The sequence below is a fragment of the Daucus carota genome, chromosome 3 (assembly GCF_001625215.2).
Source record: "Daucus carota subsp. sativus chromosome 3, DH1 v3.0, whole genome shotgun sequence".
Classification (NCBI taxonomy): Eukaryota; Viridiplantae; Streptophyta; class Magnoliopsida; order Apiales; family Apiaceae; genus Daucus; species Daucus carota.
In genome coordinates this window covers 9,053,013-9,074,806 of record NC_030383.2, presented here as the reverse complement: position 1 = coordinate 9,074,806, position 21,794 = coordinate 9,053,013, and the positions used below count along the sequence as shown (strand labels likewise).

The following is a 21,794-nucleotide window of genomic DNA, read 5'->3' as shown; positions in this document are numbered from 1 at the left end:
TATTTCTTCAACTGAATCCAATATTACAAACCAAATCCATAATTTTTAAGAGGTTAAAGACTGTAGATTCCCGAAGGGCAAATGCCGAAAAAGAAAAAAACATTCAAAGAGAGATTTAACACCGTGCTCAAATTTGAATTTGGAAACCAACAATAGCAACACTCAAAATACACATAGAAATAGCCCGTAATCAAAATTGTCTGCCTGTCTGCTACTTAAAGTTTCGCCACAGATATCCTTTATGTTGTTGTAAACACTTTATCTTCGAATATACGAAACCCCTCTTTGGAGGTTCTCCATCAATAAGACTATTTTCGTATATTTCTTTGCACTCTTGCACAACCTGTCCAAAAAACAAATACGCACCTTTTAATTTTCCTACAAACATCTAGCTATCTACATCATTCAACAAATAGTTTTTCTCCCCTTTTTTATATCAATGATCCAATTGGAGGACATTGTCATGTTGTACTATCTTTAATTTAAATTACCAAGTTTTTCACAATAGAAGTAATATTAAATGCCAATATGTCCAGGGAACAGAAGGAATATATCTTTGTACACCACCAGCAACATAAGGCACACCATAATGTGTTGAAGGTATTAGTTTATCTCTTTGAAGTAGATTTTTGTAGTTTTTAACTTATGAGGGAAGTTTCCAGCTAATTGGTTGCTTAAGTGAATATTGGAACTTTCTAGACTCTAGTATGTATCCTGTTATCTGTTTTGCTCTTCTTCTTTTTTTTTTTTTTTAATCTTTTTGGGGGAGGGTAGTTACCTCTTTCGCATCTTTACGAGGAATCCCTTCTCGCAGTCCCACAATTTTTTCAACAACATCAGGCTGCATTACAAAAAATTATCTCAACCAAAAAGATAATAGGAAAATAATAAAAGGAAAGATCTTGGTAACAATTGTCATCTGTTTCAAGAAGGGACAATTTAAATTTTACAAAATAAGAATTGATTGTGTATCAAGCTGATGCATATATAGGTGTTGAAATCACACACACACACACAGAGGTAAGGTTCACTTACAGGACAATCAGGTTGAGTTTCAAGGATATTTGTATAGACGAGGGTGAAAGAATCAGGACTTTCTGATGAAGCAAGATCTCTTAATTCAGTCAGCGTGCGTAGTCTGTTTTCCACTTTCTAAACACGAATTCACATATTTATGACAGGAGAAACAGAAAGGAAAAAAATTGGTGATCGGTGATTAAACTGGGGGAGAGTGGATAATATGTGTGTGTCATTGATATTAATATATGTCACCAAACTTACAGAAGCAGTTATATATTCCCGAAAGAATTCCGAAAGAAGCTCTTCATCTAACCCCATCCGTTCAATGGTTTCTTCCTTGATGTAATTTTTCTACAAGATATGCATCAAATCGACATTTAGTTCGGAAAATGAGTTTCTCACTCCAAAGAAGTGCACAGCTGATTCTTTTAATAACCTGAGTCAGTAGATGGTCAACGTAAATGATCACCGTTTCCTCCAAACAAGACTCAACAAATCGCCTAAATGATCGTTCTTCAATAAACCTTCCATAAACCAACATCACAAACTTTGAGAAGAAATTACATGATAAAATCAGGTCTCGCAGAAAGTCTGAACGATTGGTATTTGGTTCGCCAAAGATGATTTTTTCCTTACACAAACTTATTGAAAATTGATTATTTCAATTGTTATTTTTGTAAATAAATGAAAACCAATAATTTAATGAATAATTGATTTGTTTCAATGATGAATGTTCAACACATTAATAACTTAGAGTTCAACATCGTCTTTTGAACAACAAGTTAAATTGTGCTGAACAAGTACATAGACTAATTTTATAACGGCCTGACTAAGGTAAATATATTATAAAATCAATATATTATACTCAGTGTTTGTCTTGACAAAAAACTCATTTTCTCATTAGAATGAAAACAGATTCCATGCTGAAATAAATAAGCAACGTACTGAGTACGTGATAACTGACTTGCTGCTACAAACTAGGAACCATAATCATAATAGCCACTTCCAAGACTTGATCAACTACTGCTTAAGCCCCACTAACTCCTATAATTTCTCTACTAGTTATTGACGACTTCTTGCTACTAGTACATGATAATTAACAGCAGCGTTAAATTCAAAAACACATAAAACAAATACTTAAATTTAAGTTTAAGATTAAATTCCAACAATCACCCCATAATCTTATATTTACGAAGCACTTCTCTTCATTTGTGATACACCTCTCACCACCATCAATTTTGATGCACATCTCATAAAAAAACATGTTGGAGCACTTTTACCCATTAAGCACATAATCACCCATAATTCTAAAGGAGAGGTTCTCCCCCGGCCAATTATGCCATGACTTCTTCATCAATTCGGAATTTACAATTCTTTGCCAGATGCCTATATCTTTTGCATTTAAAGCATTGTGGCTTTCCTTTGTGCCAACAATCATCTTCTTCATGACCAATCTTATGAAAGTGGTTGCATTGAACTTATTGCCTGTGCCTTTTGAGAATGAAGTTTTAGCTAATAGGAGTCCCTTAATTTTTTCTCCATTTTCTTCCTCCCTTATTAATCTCCTTTGGTCTACGGCACTAAGGGCATTGAGTAACCATTAGGGTTATTTTCGATAAGTCTTTGGAATCTTCAAGTGAGGATATTTTAGACTCATATTTTTCAAGAATGCTCACATGAATTTTATCAACAACCCTCTCACTAACAAATGTTTCACCAAACAACCTAATTTGATCAACCATGTTCATAAGCTTACTCACATATTCCTTAATAGTTTAGTTACCCTTCATCGTTGCATCTCGAATTCCCGTTGGAGATTCAAAACTTGCATCAACTTTGTTTTAGCATTTCCTTCAAACTCTACCTTTAGCATGCTTCATGCCTCTTCTGGTGACTCGCAAGTCATGATACTTGTGAAGATTCCATCCGACATCGCCAAATGAATACATGAAAGTGCCTTTACTTCTCTTGCCGCTTCTTCGTCACGTTTTCTTGATTTGGGACTGTTGTTGGATATTGTGGGAGAGGGGTTGGTTCAACATCACTCTCAATTGATTCCAACAAACTCATAGCTTCCAAATATGATTTCATTTTGATAGCCCATGAATTGTAATGATCTCCTTTGAATGTAGGTATCAGAGCTGTTGGAATTTAATCTTAAACTTAAATTTAAGTATTTGCTTTATGTGTTTTTGAATTTAATGTTTTAACATTGCTGTTAATTAGCATGTACTAGCAGCAAGAAGTTGTCAATAACTAGTAGAGAAATTATAGTAGTTAGTGGGGCTTAGTCAGTAGTTGATCAAGTCTGGGAAGTGGCTATTATGATTATGGTTCCTAGTTTGTAACAGCAAGTCAGTTATCACGTACTCAGTACGTTGCTTATTTATTTCAGCATGGAATCTGTTTTCATTCTAATGAGAAGATGAGTTTTTCTCAAAACAAACACTCAGTGTATATATATATATATATATATATATATATATATATATAGATATATGCTTTTCTAATTTAGTTGGTATCAGAGCTATAGATCTAAAGGGCTTGTGAAGTTATTTAAATATATATATATAGATAAGCAATTTTTGTATTTTATCAAATGGCATCAAATAATTTTTCTCTTTTGATACCTACATTCAAAGGAAATCATTATAATTCATGGGCTATCAAAATGAAATCATATTTGAAAGTTATGAGTTTGTGGGAAGCAATTGAGAGTGATGTTGATCCAACCTCTCTTCCACAAAATCCAACAAGAGCCCAAATCAAAAAACATGACGAAGAAGCGGCAAGAGAAGTAAAGGCACTTTCATGTATTCATTCGGCAGTGTCGGATGGAATCTTCACAAGTATCATGACTTGCGATTCACCAAAAGAAGCATGGAGCATGCTAAAAGAAGAGTTGAAGGAAATGCTAACACAAAGTTGATGCAAGTTTTGAATCTCAGACGAGAATTCGAGATGCGACGGATGAAGGGGAACGAAACTATTCAGGAATATGTGAGTAAGCTTCTGAGCATGGTTAATCAGATTAGGTTGTTTGGTGAAACATTTGCCAGTGAGAGGGTGGTTGATAAAATTCTGGTGAGCATTCTTGAAATTATGAGTCTAAAATATCCTCACTTGAAGATTCCAAAGACCTATCCAAAATACCCCTAATGGAGTTAGACAATGCCCTTAGTGCCGTAGACCAAAGGAGATCAATAAGGGAGGAAGAAAATGAAGAAAAAATTGAGGGACTCCTATTAGCTAAAACTTCATTCTCAAAAGGCACAAGCAATGAAGTTCAATGCAACCACTGTCATAAGATCAATCATGAAGAAAAGGATTGTTGGCACAAAGGAAAGCCACAATGCTTCAAATGCAAAAGACTTGGGCATCTGGCAAAGAATTGTGGATTTCAAATTGGAGAAGAAGTCATGGCACAATTGGTCGAGGGAGAACCTCTCCTTTAGAATTATGGGTGATTATGTGCACCACGGAGAGAAGTGCTACAAAGTGTTTTTTTGATGAGATGTGCATCAAAATAGATGGTGGTGAGAAATGCATCACAGATGAAGAGAAGTGCTTCATAAGTTTAAGATTATGGGGTGATTGTTGGAATTTAATCTTAAACTTAAATTTAAGTATTTGTTGTATGTGTTTTTGAATTTAATGTTTTAACATTGATGTTAATTAGCATGTACTACCAGCAAGAAGTCGTCAATAACTAGTAGAGAAATTATAAGAGTTACTGGGGCTTAGTCAGTAGTTGATCAAGTCTGGGAAGTGGCTATTATGATATGGTTCCTAGTTTGTAGCAGCAAGTCAGTTATCACATACTCAGTATGCTGTTTATTTATTTCAGCATGTAAATTAATTTCACTCTAACGAGAAGATGAGTTTTTTCTCAAAACAAACACTCAGTGTATATGTCTATATATATATATATATATATATATATATATATATATATATATATATATATGCTTTTACTTCTATCATTTGGTATTTTTAAGTGACCAATTCTCCCAAAACCTCAGGGTGTTGGGAGGAGGGCTTGATCATATTATTTTCTAACATTCCTCCTCACTCGAAAGACCAATTTTGGCTCGAGAGTGGATCATGGGTGCCCATCTTTGGGGCCATAACTTTGTCTTCGTGTCCATAATTAATTATGAGAATATTGGGGGTCACTGGGAGTCGAACCCGAGTCTCCCACGAGCCTGAGCTTTGATACCATGTTAAGTAATCCACTGCCAATAAATTATGTGGCAAATTAAAAAAATTAAAATTAAAATATGAATGTCTGACTTGTAATCTTATGTAGCGGGCAGGTGAAATTAGGGTTCTTTGTAAATTGGGATTTTCATCTCCCATCAAATTGGTCCGGTTAAAAACAATCCTTCCACCATATGAGGTATATCTACACACACACACACACACCATACATACATATATATATATATAGGCTCCTGATCAAATAGAAACCATAAAAACTAGAAACCAGTTTCCCTACCACTATTTATAACTACGGGTATCACTAATTTATACTGCACTAATCACTGTTTTTATATAGTATGTAAACAGCGATTTTTATTATCAAAATTGAGAAAATCTACTTATCTAAACTATTGATAATCGATTATAGATGATCAATTTCATCCGTAGGAAGGTTCTTGGCGGTAGGAAGCCGCAAGAGAAGTTGTATGATGATGGTAAGTAGTCGTTAGTTTTGTAAGTTGTGATGGAAAATGTATGTGACTATTGGTGATGATAGACAATGGTGGCAAGTCATAGAAACGTCTGGTAATGGTGGTAAGAGATCCATTATTACGATTTGGGTGAAGATGATGGTCATATACGTTGCATATGTGTGTGTGTGTGTATATATTTATATCCGCGAGATATGCTATATATAAATTAGTGATATGTTATGTACAAATTAGTGATTTCTGTAGTTAAAAATAGTGATAAAAAACTGTTCAGAAACTGATTTTTAGTTTTTAGGCTAATTTGGTTTCTATTGGAGTAGGACTCTCTCTCTCTCTCTCTCTCTCTCTCTCTCTCTCTCTCTCTCTATATATATATATATATATATATATATATATATATATATAAATGCATTTCTCTATATAAGACATAATTTATTTTTTTTGACTAATATGACTAATATAAGACATAATTAACTGTATGTATTTGCGCAGATGGGATTCATCATGTGAAATACGGATTCATTGTGTTATCTATATATATATGACTAGTAATATTATATTGATAGCATGTGAGAAACATGTGAATTCTTTGCCACATAAGATTACAAGTCAGATATTAATGTTTTAGTTCATTTTTTTTTTCCATTTGCCACATAAACCTTGACTAACGTGTTTGTTAGTCAATTTTTGACGGAAGGATGTGAATTAGAAAAGTTTATATGTTTAAGGATCGCATTATTGATAAAAATAGGATAGGGGTCTAGACAATAAACAGTCTATAGTTCAGGGACTATTAAATTAATTTTCTTAATTAAAAATTGTAATGTTTTGTATTTGAAATATCAATGTGGTTGTCGCATATTCTGAACCAAACCTGGTCTATTTTTAAAATGGTGATATTATATAAACAAAAGTCACAATATGGACTAGATTGGTCTCTTTTAAATGTTTAGGTCATTGGTTGCTAGGAGTATATTTTATCAATGCATATATATATATGTGTGTGTGTGTGTGTGTGTGTGTGTGTGTGTGTGTGTGTGTGTGTGCTTGAATTTTAAAGTACAACTTAATTTGAAAAGAAAAAACTCATAAAGATCAAACTTACATCTTTATATCAGAGAAGTAATCACCAAATGTTGCAATTAGGTACTCGGTAACTTGTCCTTCAAACCATTCTATAACAAAAAACATAAAGATAAAGGCAAGAGGCCATGAGTCTTGGCAGGTTTTATATTGAATTCATTGTAATCATTTACGCTTGAAACTTAACTACTTTGAAAATACATACTGAGTTTTTTTTAATGTTTATATGAAAGCTGATATAAAGACTAAAGTGGAGTAGGTCCAATCCATAAACAAGAAAAGATCGAGCAAAGGCCACATGTCTTTAATAACTAACTATATTAAATTAAGTGCAAAAGTATGTCTATCCTTAATACCATTTTGGCGCTACCTTTTCTATCACTTCAAATGGTCATATATAATGATGCAGGACAAAAAATTAAAGTAAAACAACAAAATACATAGGTTAGGTTGGATCCACCTCAAACTATCCACTACTCACAAGACAAGAACTAGGGTGACTCACTGGCAGAAAAATCACTAGTTCTTACCCTGAGGCAATTACATTTTGTTGTAATACACTTAGGCTATTTTTCTTCTTCTTACCTTTTATATTCTTGTCCTACTTCATGATTGAAAAGACATCAACAAATGAGTAATTTGGGGTAGAGAAATTCTTTTCTTAAATATAATGACAAACAAAAATAGATTGAGCGAAATTCTATAATGCTACCTTTATGATACAGCTTCACAAGCAACTCCTGCACTCCTGGATCTTCAAAAATAACAAGTACTGTCTGATGCACACCTTCCTGAACCCAGAAGAATTTGGTAATGGTAGTGAAAATCATCTTATACAAATATCACCTGGTGAAATAGTCTGTATCTTTTACTTTCACAATATATCCTTTCCGCAAATCAAATAAATACTGTCCAAAAATTTGGTACAGAAAACATATTTTGACCAAACCAAACTACAAAGTAGATATATCATATAGGATAGTATGTAGTCACATAGATAGTAAAAGGTAGGCGAAAGTACTTGAATACCTTGGTCACCTCTAAGAACCCTTTGCAGGAGTCTTCAAAGTTGACCTGGACATTGTTATAACTATTTGTAAAAATATAATAACATTAATACCAATACAAAAGAGATAGTTAAGCACACTAAAAGAGATAACCTGTTCAGCATAATTCTCAGGGAGAGCTTCAATTGTGCTAGTACTTAGCTCCATTGAAAGATCATAACAGCGAAGATTGTTATTAATCTGTCTAAATCAAAGCTTTTAAGCAACATCCTCAAAGGACTTGAATCTTCCATATTTTACGAGATATTCAATTATACTTTACTTGGAAATTCACTGACCATAGCACACAGAGGTTCTAGACCAATTTCAGAAGCAGGTTCCTCCAGTCTTTTCCTTTGAGCTGCTTGAAAATCATCCAGAACCTGAGATTTTGTAAGATTTATTCATGTTAAGGTATCATGCACAGAACTAAAAAGTCTCTGTATGTAAGTTAGCAAATCTTACCGGTAACAGATAATTAAAAAAATAAGATATATGTTGTTTTCTATCCAACATTCGTTCTTGTTTTGTTGGTATAGGACTTCAAGTTATAGTTTAAATTAGTCTACTGGAGGAGGCTTCTGTGAGAGGAGAAAAAGAAGAGAGACCAATTTCCCGCCACTCTGGAAATAGGATGTATGCAGCAAAGGGTTTTTTTCAAATCATGTCTTTAACAGACTCTGTGTCTGGGCTCAAGGGTAAAAAAAAAAGAAAGTAACATAAAATACATGCATCTCCAATATACATAAAGACACCATTTGAGGACTCTGGAAGTACAAGAAAATGGGAAAAATTCTTTATTTATTTGTAAACTTTACTAGTCGTTCATGACACAAAATCGCGTTCACAGTTCAAGGTTTTCCAAGACAGAAGATCATTAGTGAGAAATAAAAGAACTTTATATAACAGTCGTACAGACCTTAGAGATATGAAAGTCTCCCTAACTTAAACTCATAAGCAAACACAGTTAGACTTAAAAGAATAAAGCATAAAACAACAATTCAGTCCTTTATGATTTAATAGTGAGAATATCAGAATATGTGTTGACCTACAAACTTCTGATAACAAAATTTGTGATGGAAGGGGATTCTTGTCGACTAATCAAATATTAAACAACTGGTCAAACCAAAGATAAATTAACAGTTAACCGACACTTCAATTTTATGTTGCAGATTAAGCGTCTCAGATTTTCAATTCTCGAGCCTTATTACAATATTTATATATTTCCTCTGATAATCTGAAGATTTAAAATCATTAAGCAACATAAGAGATACAGGTTTGGTTTTAATTACTTCCCCAGTTTCCCTTGTCTCATCGTTGATTGTACTTCCTTACAGAACTTCGACGAGGTAGGTGGAAGAGTTTATTTAGTGTTCATATAATCAGATTAAACTGACTCTCTGTTTTAGGAAACATAGAAGGTCTAAGCAGTCTGTCTGGTAAACTAAACAATTTTTTAAAAATCTTTTTTTTTAAAACTACAGACTCTTTTAATCGATTGGAGCTTACTACCTCTATTTATTTCTTAAGGTTTACTAAATATTCAAGATAGTGATTTGCTGTTTTATATGACGCAATATATCTTTAAATTCATTAAAGTCTTACTAATAGAGTGGAGTAGATCAGAAGCAAAACCTAAAACGGGATGAAGAATCTTTCTTCTTACACAACCTCTGATTTTAGCAACTTAATTTGAATATTTAATTCACACACACGCGCGCGCGCGTGTATATTTCATCAATTTATAATTACTGTATAAGGAGATGTAAGAGAGCCTTCATTTCAGTCGGGATAGAGTTTCCTTGGCAATTTTACATAAAAAAGGTGTAAGCTGAACTTGCCTCAATAATAGCCAAAGCAGTTCTATATAACATGAGATCCGTGCTATTGTCTCGAACAATTTGAACTTGCTCTCCAAGTATTCTAAACAAATCAACAGCAGCTGGCGTATATAGCCTCCCCTCATCTGTCGCTCTCGGTGGCTGTACCTTATCAGCTTCAAGTATATTTAAGTACCATTTCTGGTGAAGAAGAACAGATGACAAAGAGTCTAAGTGTATTTAAACACCAAAGAGTGAATAATTTTACTGCTATACTGTCTAATGCTTTGCCATTACCTTCATTGTGGCTTGCATTCTTTCAACATAAGCGTCCATCAGGGGATCCATAGAACCACTTTCAGAACAAACTTGAGCTAAAGTCTCATCAACACCAAGTTCAATTAGACTTTCTTGGTATTCAACAATCCAACCGGTTATCTGGTCAACAAATACGTATCTTTCTGAATAACTAATGAAATAAATATATCGGAGTGAACAATAAGCAACAGTATTAATTCAGACTTGTACCACAAAGACCACAGCAATAAAGATTTATATATTTAGCAAGAAAAATTGTCTTTAAATTGACATTTATAGTAGAAAAATCTGCACTAATATAAAAGATCGAAAGCCGGATAAGGACATAATATCTCTATTCATATAAAAAAATTCTGTTTACAAGTGGACATCAGGCGACTAAGATTTTAATGATGCAAGATGTTACCTTTAAAATTTCTATATTTGTCAGATCATCTGGCCGGTCACTAAGGAGTCTCAACCACTGAATAAACCTCTCAGTATAGAGATTTACCAAAAGCTGAAAAATTTCATACCTATAAAATAATAATATAAGGAAAAAAGACATTTAAAAATTATGGTGCTAAATGTAGTGCACAAGCTCTAACTATATGGTGTTCTCTAGATATGGTGTTAGATGACGTTACAGATCATTTCTGTACATCACATGATGCTTTTGATAGTAAGTCCAGCATAGCTTGAAATTCTAAAACATAACAAACTGCACTAATAATTTCAAGTTGCAAGTCAACATTTTTTTTCCTATCTCTATGAAAGAAAAGAATCTTAAATTAACAATGTCTTTTTCCACCCAAAACAAAAATTAGAATTAACATTAATCCGCAAATTGTATTTTAGTTATATTCATGAGAGTCTATATCTACCACTTACCAGAAGTAATTTAATCTCCCTCCACCCCTACTCCCAAATTTCCCAGTTCCCATTTACCCAGTTCACTCAAGGACTGGCTTTTATTACAAATGAGCACTTCAACACTTCACTCATTTGTTCATTCATCTTCTCATGAATTAGGGTTAGTCCAGTAATATATCATGTGTCATTATCATGATCCCAAAAACATAAAATGGCCTATGATCCAACATGCACAAATAGCTTCAGGGCCTGCTAAGGTTTCTAGTGCCCCTTGTCTTCAATTCTTCTGAAGGAAAAGTTGAGATTGCCCTACTTTCAGGTACATATCCTATAGTTTCAGCTTATCACTATTTAGAATTTCCCTCAGTTTGATATATTAATAAAATACATATAATAAGATGAAACAGCATGCATCATCCCATAATCCCTAGTGTCAGACAATATAACTAACTATAAATATGCAAATATTTAGAGGGAGAAGTAAGACTCAATTTGTTGATTCCGGAACAGATACATTCAAATTCAAAAAGTTAAATACATTTAGATATAAAAAAACAGGCTTACCTCATTTAAGAATTCAAATACTGAAAGAGTTTTATTTAAAGGACGCACACATCTACTTGTATGCAGGATTAGAATTTATGCCTGATGTTATGGGCAAATTTAAAATTTTTAAATCGGGTTATGTTTTTTTTCCTTCCATTTTTCTAATTAAGTAAAATATTGGATAAATTAACAACGCAAATAAATAAATAACATAAACTAAAAAGCTAATGGATCGCACTGCAAACCTTGGAGGGAAACAGGGAGCCACATAATCATACACATCTCCAAGTTCTTCCCCAATCTGAAATTTTGTGAAATTTAGGTTGTAAGTATGTTTTCCAAGAAATAATATTCATTGCAAAGTTGTAAGAACTTGTGTACAATTGTAATGTTATTGGTACAACAAGTTTTATGCACCAATACAAGTTTATGAGCCTGTTAAAGTTGAATTCATAATTATTGTCTGGAAATGTTTATAAGTATTGTCAAACGAGGGCCACGCAAAACACAAAGTTGTAAGCCCACACAGAAATGGATTTAGGGGGTCCATTGTCCCCCCAAACCCCGCTGGCGACCATAGACGACTTTCCTAGTTCCAGCAGACTAATATTCAGTGTTATTCTTACTTGCAATACATATTAAAAAGAATGTAAGGTATCAAACTTGATACGAAGAAGAAGATTAGATAGAAGTTTATAGTCTTAGGTTAGGGTAAGAGGACCATTGATGAATAAATGTGTGTAATTGATTCTGTATACTTTGTGTGTGTTTTAGGATGATAACATAGAGTAACATCAAAGCTTGTTAATTATTTGCTTTTTATTGCAAATTATACATGTATTCCTTTGTCATCTGAAAATGTTTTGATCTTTCCCTCTATTTGAATTGTATTTCATCTTTGGCTAATGCTTTGATTAATGGTGATTCTTATACTTTGAGAGCAGAGACTGGTTCTATATTAAATAAGATTACATGTACAAGTAATTAGACTTTAAATTTCAAATACGGTTACCTTTTAATATTGTGTATGTGATTCAGTTGTAAAATTGTTCACTTATATTATATTTGTCTCTCAATTAAGTACAAAATTAAATAAAAGTTTGCTAACATTTTTATTATGTTATTTCAGACCCCTAAAAAAATTATGTGTCCGCCACAGCCCATATACACAACTGTCATGGGCCTCACACGGGGGCTACAGGCCTTGAGAGGTGCTATTTTCAGACATGGTTTATGGAACATGCACGACTTTGACATGCTGGGCTTTTGGAGGTATTACTTCACTAATTCCTTGCTTAAATTTCTTTGGACATGCTGTATTTGGAATAGAGATATACAGTTTGAGATATTTATTATCATTTCTATTAATATCTAATTTAAGATTGTTTACTCATCCCAAACAAAAAAAATTATGCTGTGTCTAATGTCTTAAGTCCAAAGTCTTATCATATATATATAAATGTTTCAATTTTTTATGGAGCTTTCTTTAAAACATAGTGCGGGAGAACTAAATAAAGAATTGCTAAATATAATATACATACCGCTTTAGCCTCCTCTATGGCTGCTTTTAGATCTTCGAACCCTAGCTGATACAGATAATACAGTCAGAATCTAACAAATGTGGAAGCACGAAGAATAGTAGTAGTTATTATTGTGGGGTAGTACTTCTGTAAGCAGTATATTAAACCGTGCTTCCACAGACTTTCTTATTTCGTCGTAACACCTATCTTTGTAGCATTTTCCTACTTTCTGCTTCTGTTTAGTAAGATTTCTAGATGAGGTCATTGATGAAGTAAATCTTCTGCAGACAGAAAGACATGCCATTGTTAACATCTTCCAATTTGATATACAATATGGACAATAGAAGGTGCATTGTATTTCTAAGTAATACTACTATTTCAATTTCATAAACGAAGACTACTAGTGTGTGCCCTATTAGGGAATCATCAGTAATTTTCTGTACAAATGAAATGAAAATTTATACTTGGAAGCACCACGAGTACTAGCAAGTGATGCCATTGCACCATCTCCTTCAGCCTCAACAGCTTCCTCAGCAAGTTGTTGATCGAGTATTTCTTGCATCTCAACAACGCTAAAATGGAAAACAGAAAACAGAAAACAAGGGAATAAAACATCGACTGACATGTCATAACTTATAACTAAAATATTTTGCAAGAAAAAAAAAACTGAAACATAGATTATGTGCTCTGTATATATCACTAGATTTTACCCCCTCCAGGGCCATGCAAGGGTTATTTAATGTTATTACTATTTTATTGTACTGATGAGTGTATATTTGTACTCTTCCAATAATGTTTTTAATTTTATTTATTGTCAGGTGTAGAAATATTTTTATGTTGTTAATCATATTAATTGATTATTTGTATATTAAATATAAAGTAAGTTTACGTAAGGAAATATTACAATGAATGTGATTTGATTTGTTGTATCTTAGAGGGGTGTATTCGATTGGGATTTTAATGGATTGTTTTTAGTCTATGGATTTTAATAAATTGTGTCTGATTTTGATTTTGTGCGGATTCTTGATAAAATGTCAAAATCCCATTGATTTTGATGGGATTTCAAAAAACTTAAAATACACTGAAGAATGCCACAAAATCCATCATTTTATGAAATGCAAAAAAATCCATCAGCTTTTGAATACCATCAGATTTTAATGGATTTTAAACAATCCCAGTTGAATACCATCGGATTTTAAAGCATAATCTAAAATCCCAATTGAATACCACCAGATTTTGTAGCATAATTTGAAATCCCAATTGAATACCTCAAGATTTTAATGGATTTCAAACAATCCCAATCAAATACCCTCGGATTTCATGAATGCAAAAAAATGCTTTAAAATTCCAATCCAATACACCCCTCTTAGTGAAAGAAGTTGATGCATAATATAGTTATTCGTCTTTAATATGATTTTTTTTTTTAGCTTTAAGCTTTGCAGAACCCTATGACGATAACTTCTTTGAGCCAATTAAATATATTAGCTTATAACTTATAACATGTGCAATGCACATAACTTTTTTTTTATATCTTAATAAAATATATTTTTTAAGTTTTTTAATAATTTAAAATTTTCGATTTTCCACTAAAATTTAATTTATTTTCATATCGAACGTTAATCACTTCACTCAATAGTAATATCGAATAATATGACAACTTTACCCCTAACAACAAAACCACCTGAAGTTCCTTATACTAATTATATATTAGAATATAATGATAGGATGTTGTTCATTCTCAAAAAAAAAAAAAAAAAGGATGTTGTTAGAACTTAGACCGCACTCGGCTTATCTTTCCACATTAGCTTCATGTCTCGATAATTGAAATATTTATATTTATTAAAATTTAAGTTCAATTTATTCTGCACTATTGCATATACTTTTCTCTTTTTTCAGATCATCAACGTCTTTTCGTTATATTTCACATCTCTTTTTCAAAACCTTATTTGTATTTCATTGTATATGGTCATTAACTATTATCTTACAAAATATTATAGCACTTTTACCAATAAAAATTGAATAGATTATTTAAGATATATACAAAAATGATATAATCGTGCAATTACATAAGCACTAACGAGTAATAACTAATATTTAACATGTAAGCATTGTGGATGTCAAACGCTTGTCATGGCTACAATAATGTAATAGTTCATAAAGAACAATACCAATCACACATACCTCAAAGCACGAACAAGTGTTTGTGGGCTGCAATAAATTCAAAGGCGACTGTTAGTCTACATTAAGCAATAAACAAGTTCAATTCAACATTATGTAAAACATGTGTGAGATAATAGTCTCTTTGACCAACTATTAAGAGAATCCATGAATGACCAAGTTATAATAATCTTATAAAATTTAGAAACAAAAGATAATAATAAAATATAGGGTAATTGCCACCAATACGGCCACTAGTACTATCATACAGTGAAGTGAAAAGTGTTCTGCAAAAAGGAAACAATGATGCCTATTTTGGAAACATGAATATTGCTGAAAATATTTAAAATAGATTCTTCTATATTTAAGTCATTTGCACATTATTTTGTGCTCACGCCCCTGATATATTGTCATAAATTATAAGTACAAATGAAAATATAAATAGAAAATAACATTAAAAGAATAAAATGAAATTACACAATATAAGACGAGACTTGATCCATTTGCATTCAGCTGTCAGCTGCTACCAAGCCCTCTCATGCAAAGATAGACATGAAGTTTATCACTACATGGAGCACAGGATACTCCATAGACCATATATACCTCGGTTGTTTTAAATAGATAAAAAGACAGAATTGTACACTCCTGGGCACTTCACTTCCAAATAACATAGGTATTATGGTTATTCTTCTTCTTTGGTCCTTTTAAATCATTTCCAAGGATAGAGAATAAATTATCTCGGAGATAAACAATCTAGTTGTATTGTACTCATTACATGTTTGGACTATGTTTTACGTATGATGCTTCCAAATCTTTAATTTTAAAGCTCTGTATTTTTTGTTTCTCCTCTTGGTGTCCCCCAACAACTCATTTTCCACACTAACTGATATAGTCAAACTAATATAAACATAGAACTAACATAATATGAACGTCATGTGATATTATTTAAAAGAAGCCATTAACATGTATAGCTACTGCTAATAATCATATTATTGCAAGAAAGTAGTCAAATACTGTTAACCATGAAATTGATTTGGAAACCTTTCTTTAGCAAGTGTGAAGAAGTTGGATATATGACCCCACAATATCTTGTCAAATGACTCCCAAGTACGATCTACGTCTTCAAAGTACTCGCTGAAAAACAATAATAAGCCACAAATATATATAAAAAATTCACAAGTAACACACTTGTCGAATCGGGTATAACTATAAAATACAAAGATTAATAATATGTGAGTTAAATTAATATAATATTACTATTGTATATGTGTGTGTATGAATGTCTGATTTTTAAATTCAAATTACAATTACCATTTTAAACATTATCTAGTCAGTAAATTTAAAGCAAAAATGATGTAGAAAGGCTTGATGGTGTTCAGTGTTTGGTTCTCAATTTATACTGGTATTAGGTACTAAAAGAACATTTCAACTGCAGTTTCTTCAATCATTATACAGAGTAACAATTGTTACTTGTTAGTAGCGTGAGAATGATCAAGTACTTAGAGCTGCACTAAGTGGAGATGCAATATTGCTGCCAAATCCCTACATCAACAGGGCTTTCCTCTGGTAAAAACTATCTTACACACCTATCAAAAAACTAATATTAGCCACAGTTTCTTACAAGCACTGCTTGCTAACCCCAAAAGTGGAGAATGGGTATATTCGTAAAGGGACAACAAAAGTTGCGTGTTCTACATAATGATTTCCTATACTGCACTCATCCTAGCTAGTGTCTGCTTTTATCACATAAAATTATCTATTAATTGGACTAACCTGAAACTAAACATATTCATAGTTCAGCCTCCTTTTTTCCCTAGGAAGGCCTGGTGTACTATCATGTATAGCTTACAAGGTAACCCTACTCCAAATATAAACAACAATGTAGTATACAGCACCATTGGAACAAAGAGGGATTCTCAAGATGAGAGAGGATAGTTAAAGCTTATGCTGACCTTAGTCTACCAACTTCTTCCTTGTGTGATGATGCTGCAGCTAATGCAAATCTCCGCTTTCCATCAAGAGCTGTTAACCTCTGAGACAAGTACATCAGTTTAGTTAAGCTTTATCAATGAAGTGAAGTATTAAACTACGGTCAACTATTGTATAAAATTAACATGAATCTAACTTGTATGTGTATATGTAGGCGACTATTGAATATAAAATAATATTCCTACCTCGTATGTGTTTATGAGTTCCTTGTCATTTTTCAAAGAATCACTTGCTGCAGCAGCTTCAACAGATATGGACATCATTCCACCTATATCCTTCAAAGGGAATATATGTTAAATGAATACCAAAGAAACATTGAGGTTTATTTTGTGCTAGCTGTCACTACTTAACTTTTGTTAATCTGTTTAATATCAGCCACGACAGGCAGCCTAATTAATTCAAATATAACTTATAATTATGACCTTACAGAGCATGCAAAGTTGTGGAAACATTCAAGCTTCTAAGACGAATAGACAGGATCAGCTAGACATACAAATTTAAAGTAGACGCTATACCAGTGTAGAAGTAAAACAAGAACAACTAAAAGCCTACCTTCAAAGTTGTATTCAAGTTATTCCTTGCATTGCTAAGTAGCTTTATCTGGTCATGATTTTCAATTAATGTTTGGCATTCTTGACAGAGCCTGATTAACAAAAAGAAACACATGATTAGTCTGAGCATGCCACATAGTTGAGAAAAGTATTGCGAACAATAATGCTTCCACTCCACAAAAGAAATCTTACTTTGAATTTAGCCTGATTGGCCATCCCTTATAGTTTATTATTATAAATTATGAAAGTTCAGAATATAATGGCTGTTTGTATTTACAAATAAACCTTCTATGTAGTCAGCTATACTTCACATTTTGAATTTTACGATTTTGCGGGCACTTAAGGTATCAAAATTGGAGATAGAACAGGTGATAGATTGTTAAATACATATCTCTTAAGAAAATGTAGTACTGTCAAGCTGCCACTTAGAACACCTACTTCTGAATAGTGGCAAAATTCTCACGGAGCTGATTTACTGTATTCTGAGACAAAGATAGTGAGTCCAGACCAGCATGTGCCTTTTCGACCTAAAACAAGGACATATAAACCAAAAATAAGTTATAGTAAAAATGTTGAAAATTGTCTAAGTGTTGCAATAGGTTTGTTATTTACCTGTTCAGCAACCATTGCACTAAGTTGTGCATCGTTAGCCTGACATAAAATCCCATGGTGTCAAATTCCTTGACGATGAAAGATATCATAAAGCGCTTCTGTATAATGCACTCAGCTTCATAATATAAAAGTAACTGAGATGGATCAAAGTTTTGTACGAGACATGTAAACAACTACCTAGACAACATATCACCGCCTTACTGTAGTATGACAATAATTATTGAATTACATGCCAGAACTAAAAGTTAAACTTAAGGTCATATAAAAAGGCTATGTCTGACAAGGGTGTGGATGGGAGCCAGATTCGTACTTTATGATAATTAGGATTCTTTGAAATGTATCTGAAATTAGACACGGGGGCGAGGACTCAGGAATTAAGCTTAATGCAAGTAAAAATTTATATAGACTGATTTATTTTACATTCATAAAAGTAGTGTCTACTGCACATAAATCACATACAATTAATTACATGTTAAATTATAGTATAAAAATAATAAAATAACATAGAAAGAAGTCAATCATGGACCTTGATCTCTATAAACAAGTTGCAAGACCTTAATGTTCATTTGAACTGGGATGCTACAAGGTGAAGTGTCCGGTTTAATAAGAAGAATCCGAATCAGATCCCATACACATACTCATGTCATGTCTGGTGTAACGGGTATAAGCACAAAAATAGAGAATTCGGGTAATAAAGCAAAAAGGTTGTCAAGGAAGGACAAAAACACAATAAAGCCTATGGTTGTGTTAGTTGGATGAAATAAAACTGCGAGAGAATGGAATGAGATTTGTACTTTACCATTGGGGGAATGTATGTGTGTGTGTGTGTGTGTGTTTTCTTCTATTCCTTTCCTAACAATTTAAACTATAACTCTACCCCGCCCCTTCTTCCTCATTTCCCAACAAACTTCATCATGGAAATTTTATACTTTCTCATGTTTGTTCACTATTCTAAACTGCATCATTTATTTCTCCTTTAAATTTTGTTTATATTTTCGTTCCATTCACTATAAGTGGAAACAACCTAAGAGTTTAGCATAGTTGTTTAAGAAAAACCCACCTAATTATTATCCTTCCATACCATTTTAATAATATGGCTTGCAAATTTCACATGTTAAGAAATATTAAATGTGATGCCTTGTTCTCAATTTCACTCATTATAATTGCATTAACTACAGAAGAATACAACTGAGTTTTCACCAATTATATTAAAACTTAAGAGTCATTTGCCTGGTAATTTGTGAAAGTTGTGTGGGTTATTGATAGTCAACACTGGAACTAGTTTGAAATTGGTATGGGGTAAAGAAGATGACAAGTATTATGGGCATTTTTATTTCACAAACAAGACTATTAAAATGGGATGGAGGGATTATATTACTTTCTCCATTTTCTTATTTATGAATCTGCCTTAAGAGCTATGATTTTAAAAATTCATGTTTATATGAGATTTTTTTTTTTTTGCCAGATGTTTATATGAGATTACTAATTTTGTACAGGGTGTAAACATAGAGTCGTTATTTGAGTAAGCGTTTAGGTTGGAATCCCATTTTCTAATTTTCATCTTTGAAGTACCCTGTTATTACATATATAAACTTTATATGTAAAACATTGTTCATCCTCCAAAACATGAGTTGACCAAGTTGGTATAAGGCAGTCCCTTTAAGATGTACATGTTCTGTTTTTTTGCAATTCCTGAGAAGAGTTGCCTTCAGCCATTGGGTATATGTACTTTAAATTAGTAGGGGTATAAACACAAAAATGGAACTATGAAAGTGTATGACTCACTGTAAAGAAGGTATTATGTGGTGACCAGTGAAATTAGGGACTCAATTCCTTATGACATATATATATCTGATGATAATTACCCAATCCATAATAGTATATCAATGCCCAACGCCCGAATCTGTAGTCAGTACAATACATGAACATATTACAAACACATAAAACACAAGGGGGAAAAAAGGCTAGCCAGCAGTTAGCATCCCGAGCTAAAGATATGCAAATAACTTTCTCGCATTGAGGCAAAAAACATTTATTAGAATTTGAATTTGTACCTGTTGACGAGTAATATAGTCTGCCTTGATTGAAGCAATGGACGCAAGTATCTCTTGAGTTGGCAACAGTTTGGCAACCTCACGCATTGCTGCTTCTTTGGCTTCGACTGCTAGATCGTCAGCCATGATCCCAATGTAGATCTACATAACACAGTCACTTATTAGGCTTACACTCATACCCATCACATACACAAACTTCCAATGAAACTTACATATTACCAAATCAAATCATGTGCAAAAAATTATTAATTCTTATTAATCAGCAACATAACTAGTAAGAACGGAATTGTTCTTACTGGTAACAATTCTCAAATAGCTGACGAATTCAATACAATTGAGTCAGCCGAATCAAAATTTTACCAACATAGACGTGAAACATTATGCACACAAATTCACCCCAATCAACTCGTACCTCATAAATTACACTGTCACACTTATTTATAAGAGCAATGTCGAAACTACGATACTTATAATCAACAAAAAACAATCCAATAGAGGGACGATATAATGCATAACAATAATGTCGACATAATCAATCAAGCAGCAGAAGAAACCTGATGATAAAACAATTGATTATATTTGTACCACTAATATCAAAATGTGATAATTAAACATGGAGGGTTAATACTATTACCAGAAACGTGACAGAATTGACAAGGAACGGGAAATGTGAAACTCTACATGATCCCTTGATGCCTGATAGTTATACAGTTGATTGAAAATCATGATACTCTAAGTAGCTGCAATTTCGTTAGCTAAAGAATAGGTGAAACCAGAATTACTACGTAGAATTACTAAATTTCTATTTTGTCTTTTTTTTAAGATGGAATCCTTTCCCTAGTTTGATTTTGGACCCCCATAATTTATTTTTTTGATTTTTATAATAAAATTTTTATATTCAAATATATATTTAATCCCTCCGTGCCAAAAAGATTTTCTCAAACGTTAGACTGTTTATAACATGAGACAAATTATTAATTTACGTCTAATCTATAAGACTAAATATAATCATGAGTGATATTGTTGGTTTCGTATTTATAAATACTTTAGTACGATGAAATTTTTATATTTAATACTAATATGAAATTAAAAGTATTAATGATAGGCAAACATGATAAAAGACAAATTAAAAAAAGTATTTTGGGACGGAGGGAGTATAAAATAAATTATTGAAAAAAAACAATATATTTATCCGTCAAACAATTTTCCCGTGATTGTGATTAAAATGTAGTAGGAAGGTTGGTAAGTTGTTTTAAATATTAAAATTGTAAAAAGAAACTTAAAACATATTTATTTTTAAATTTTAACAGTTCACTATTTATAGCTATTTGATAACAAAAAAAAACATATATTCATTATTAATATATTTTTATATATTAATAAACATATTTTATTTAGGTAGTACATTTATTTTAAAAGATAAGTGAAAGGTCGGTTTTTTGAAATATAATTTGAATATAATAAATCCTTGATCTTAACTTTCTATTTTAATTGAACATGTATTAGAAAAATATATAATAAATATTTTTTAA

General features: G+C 32.3%; 1 protein-coding gene across 6 annotated transcripts; it reads right to left on the bottom strand.

The window, feature by feature from the left end:
• LOC108214673 (exocyst complex component SEC6-like) lies at positions 1-21,048 on the bottom strand. Of its 6 annotated transcripts, XM_017386805.2 has the most exons (26): positions 20,897-21,048; positions 20,263-20,403; positions 18,209-18,247; positions 18,035-18,123; positions 17,598-17,688; positions 17,231-17,320; positions 17,009-17,088; positions 16,098-16,190; positions 15,081-15,107; positions 13,364-13,471; positions 13,045-13,180; positions 12,921-12,965; positions 11,625-11,680; positions 10,388-10,496; positions 9,961-10,101; positions 9,685-9,864; positions 8,143-8,226; positions 7,958-8,044; positions 7,827-7,871; positions 7,510-7,588; positions 6,820-6,889; positions 1,457-1,544; positions 1,282-1,371; positions 1,036-1,152; positions 779-841; positions 1-343 (listed from the first exon to the last, which is right to left on the bottom strand). In XM_017386805.2, exons 2-26 carry the CDS (start codon positions 20,386-20,388, stop codon positions 212-214), a joined length of 2,265 nt encoding a protein of 754 aa, XP_017242294.1. In that variant the 5' UTR covers positions 20,389-20,403; positions 20,897-21,048; the 3' UTR covers positions 1-211. The 6 variants fall into 6 exon arrangements, with proteins under 6 accessions (XP_017242294.1, XP_017242296.1, XP_063944683.1 ...); XM_017386807.2 differs by lacking the exon at positions 20,897-21,048 and having other exon boundaries at positions 18,209-18,323; positions 20,263-20,396; XM_064088613.1 differs by lacking the exons at positions 18,035-18,123; positions 20,897-21,048.
• Between the last annotated feature and the right edge of the window lie 746 nt (positions 21,049-21,794).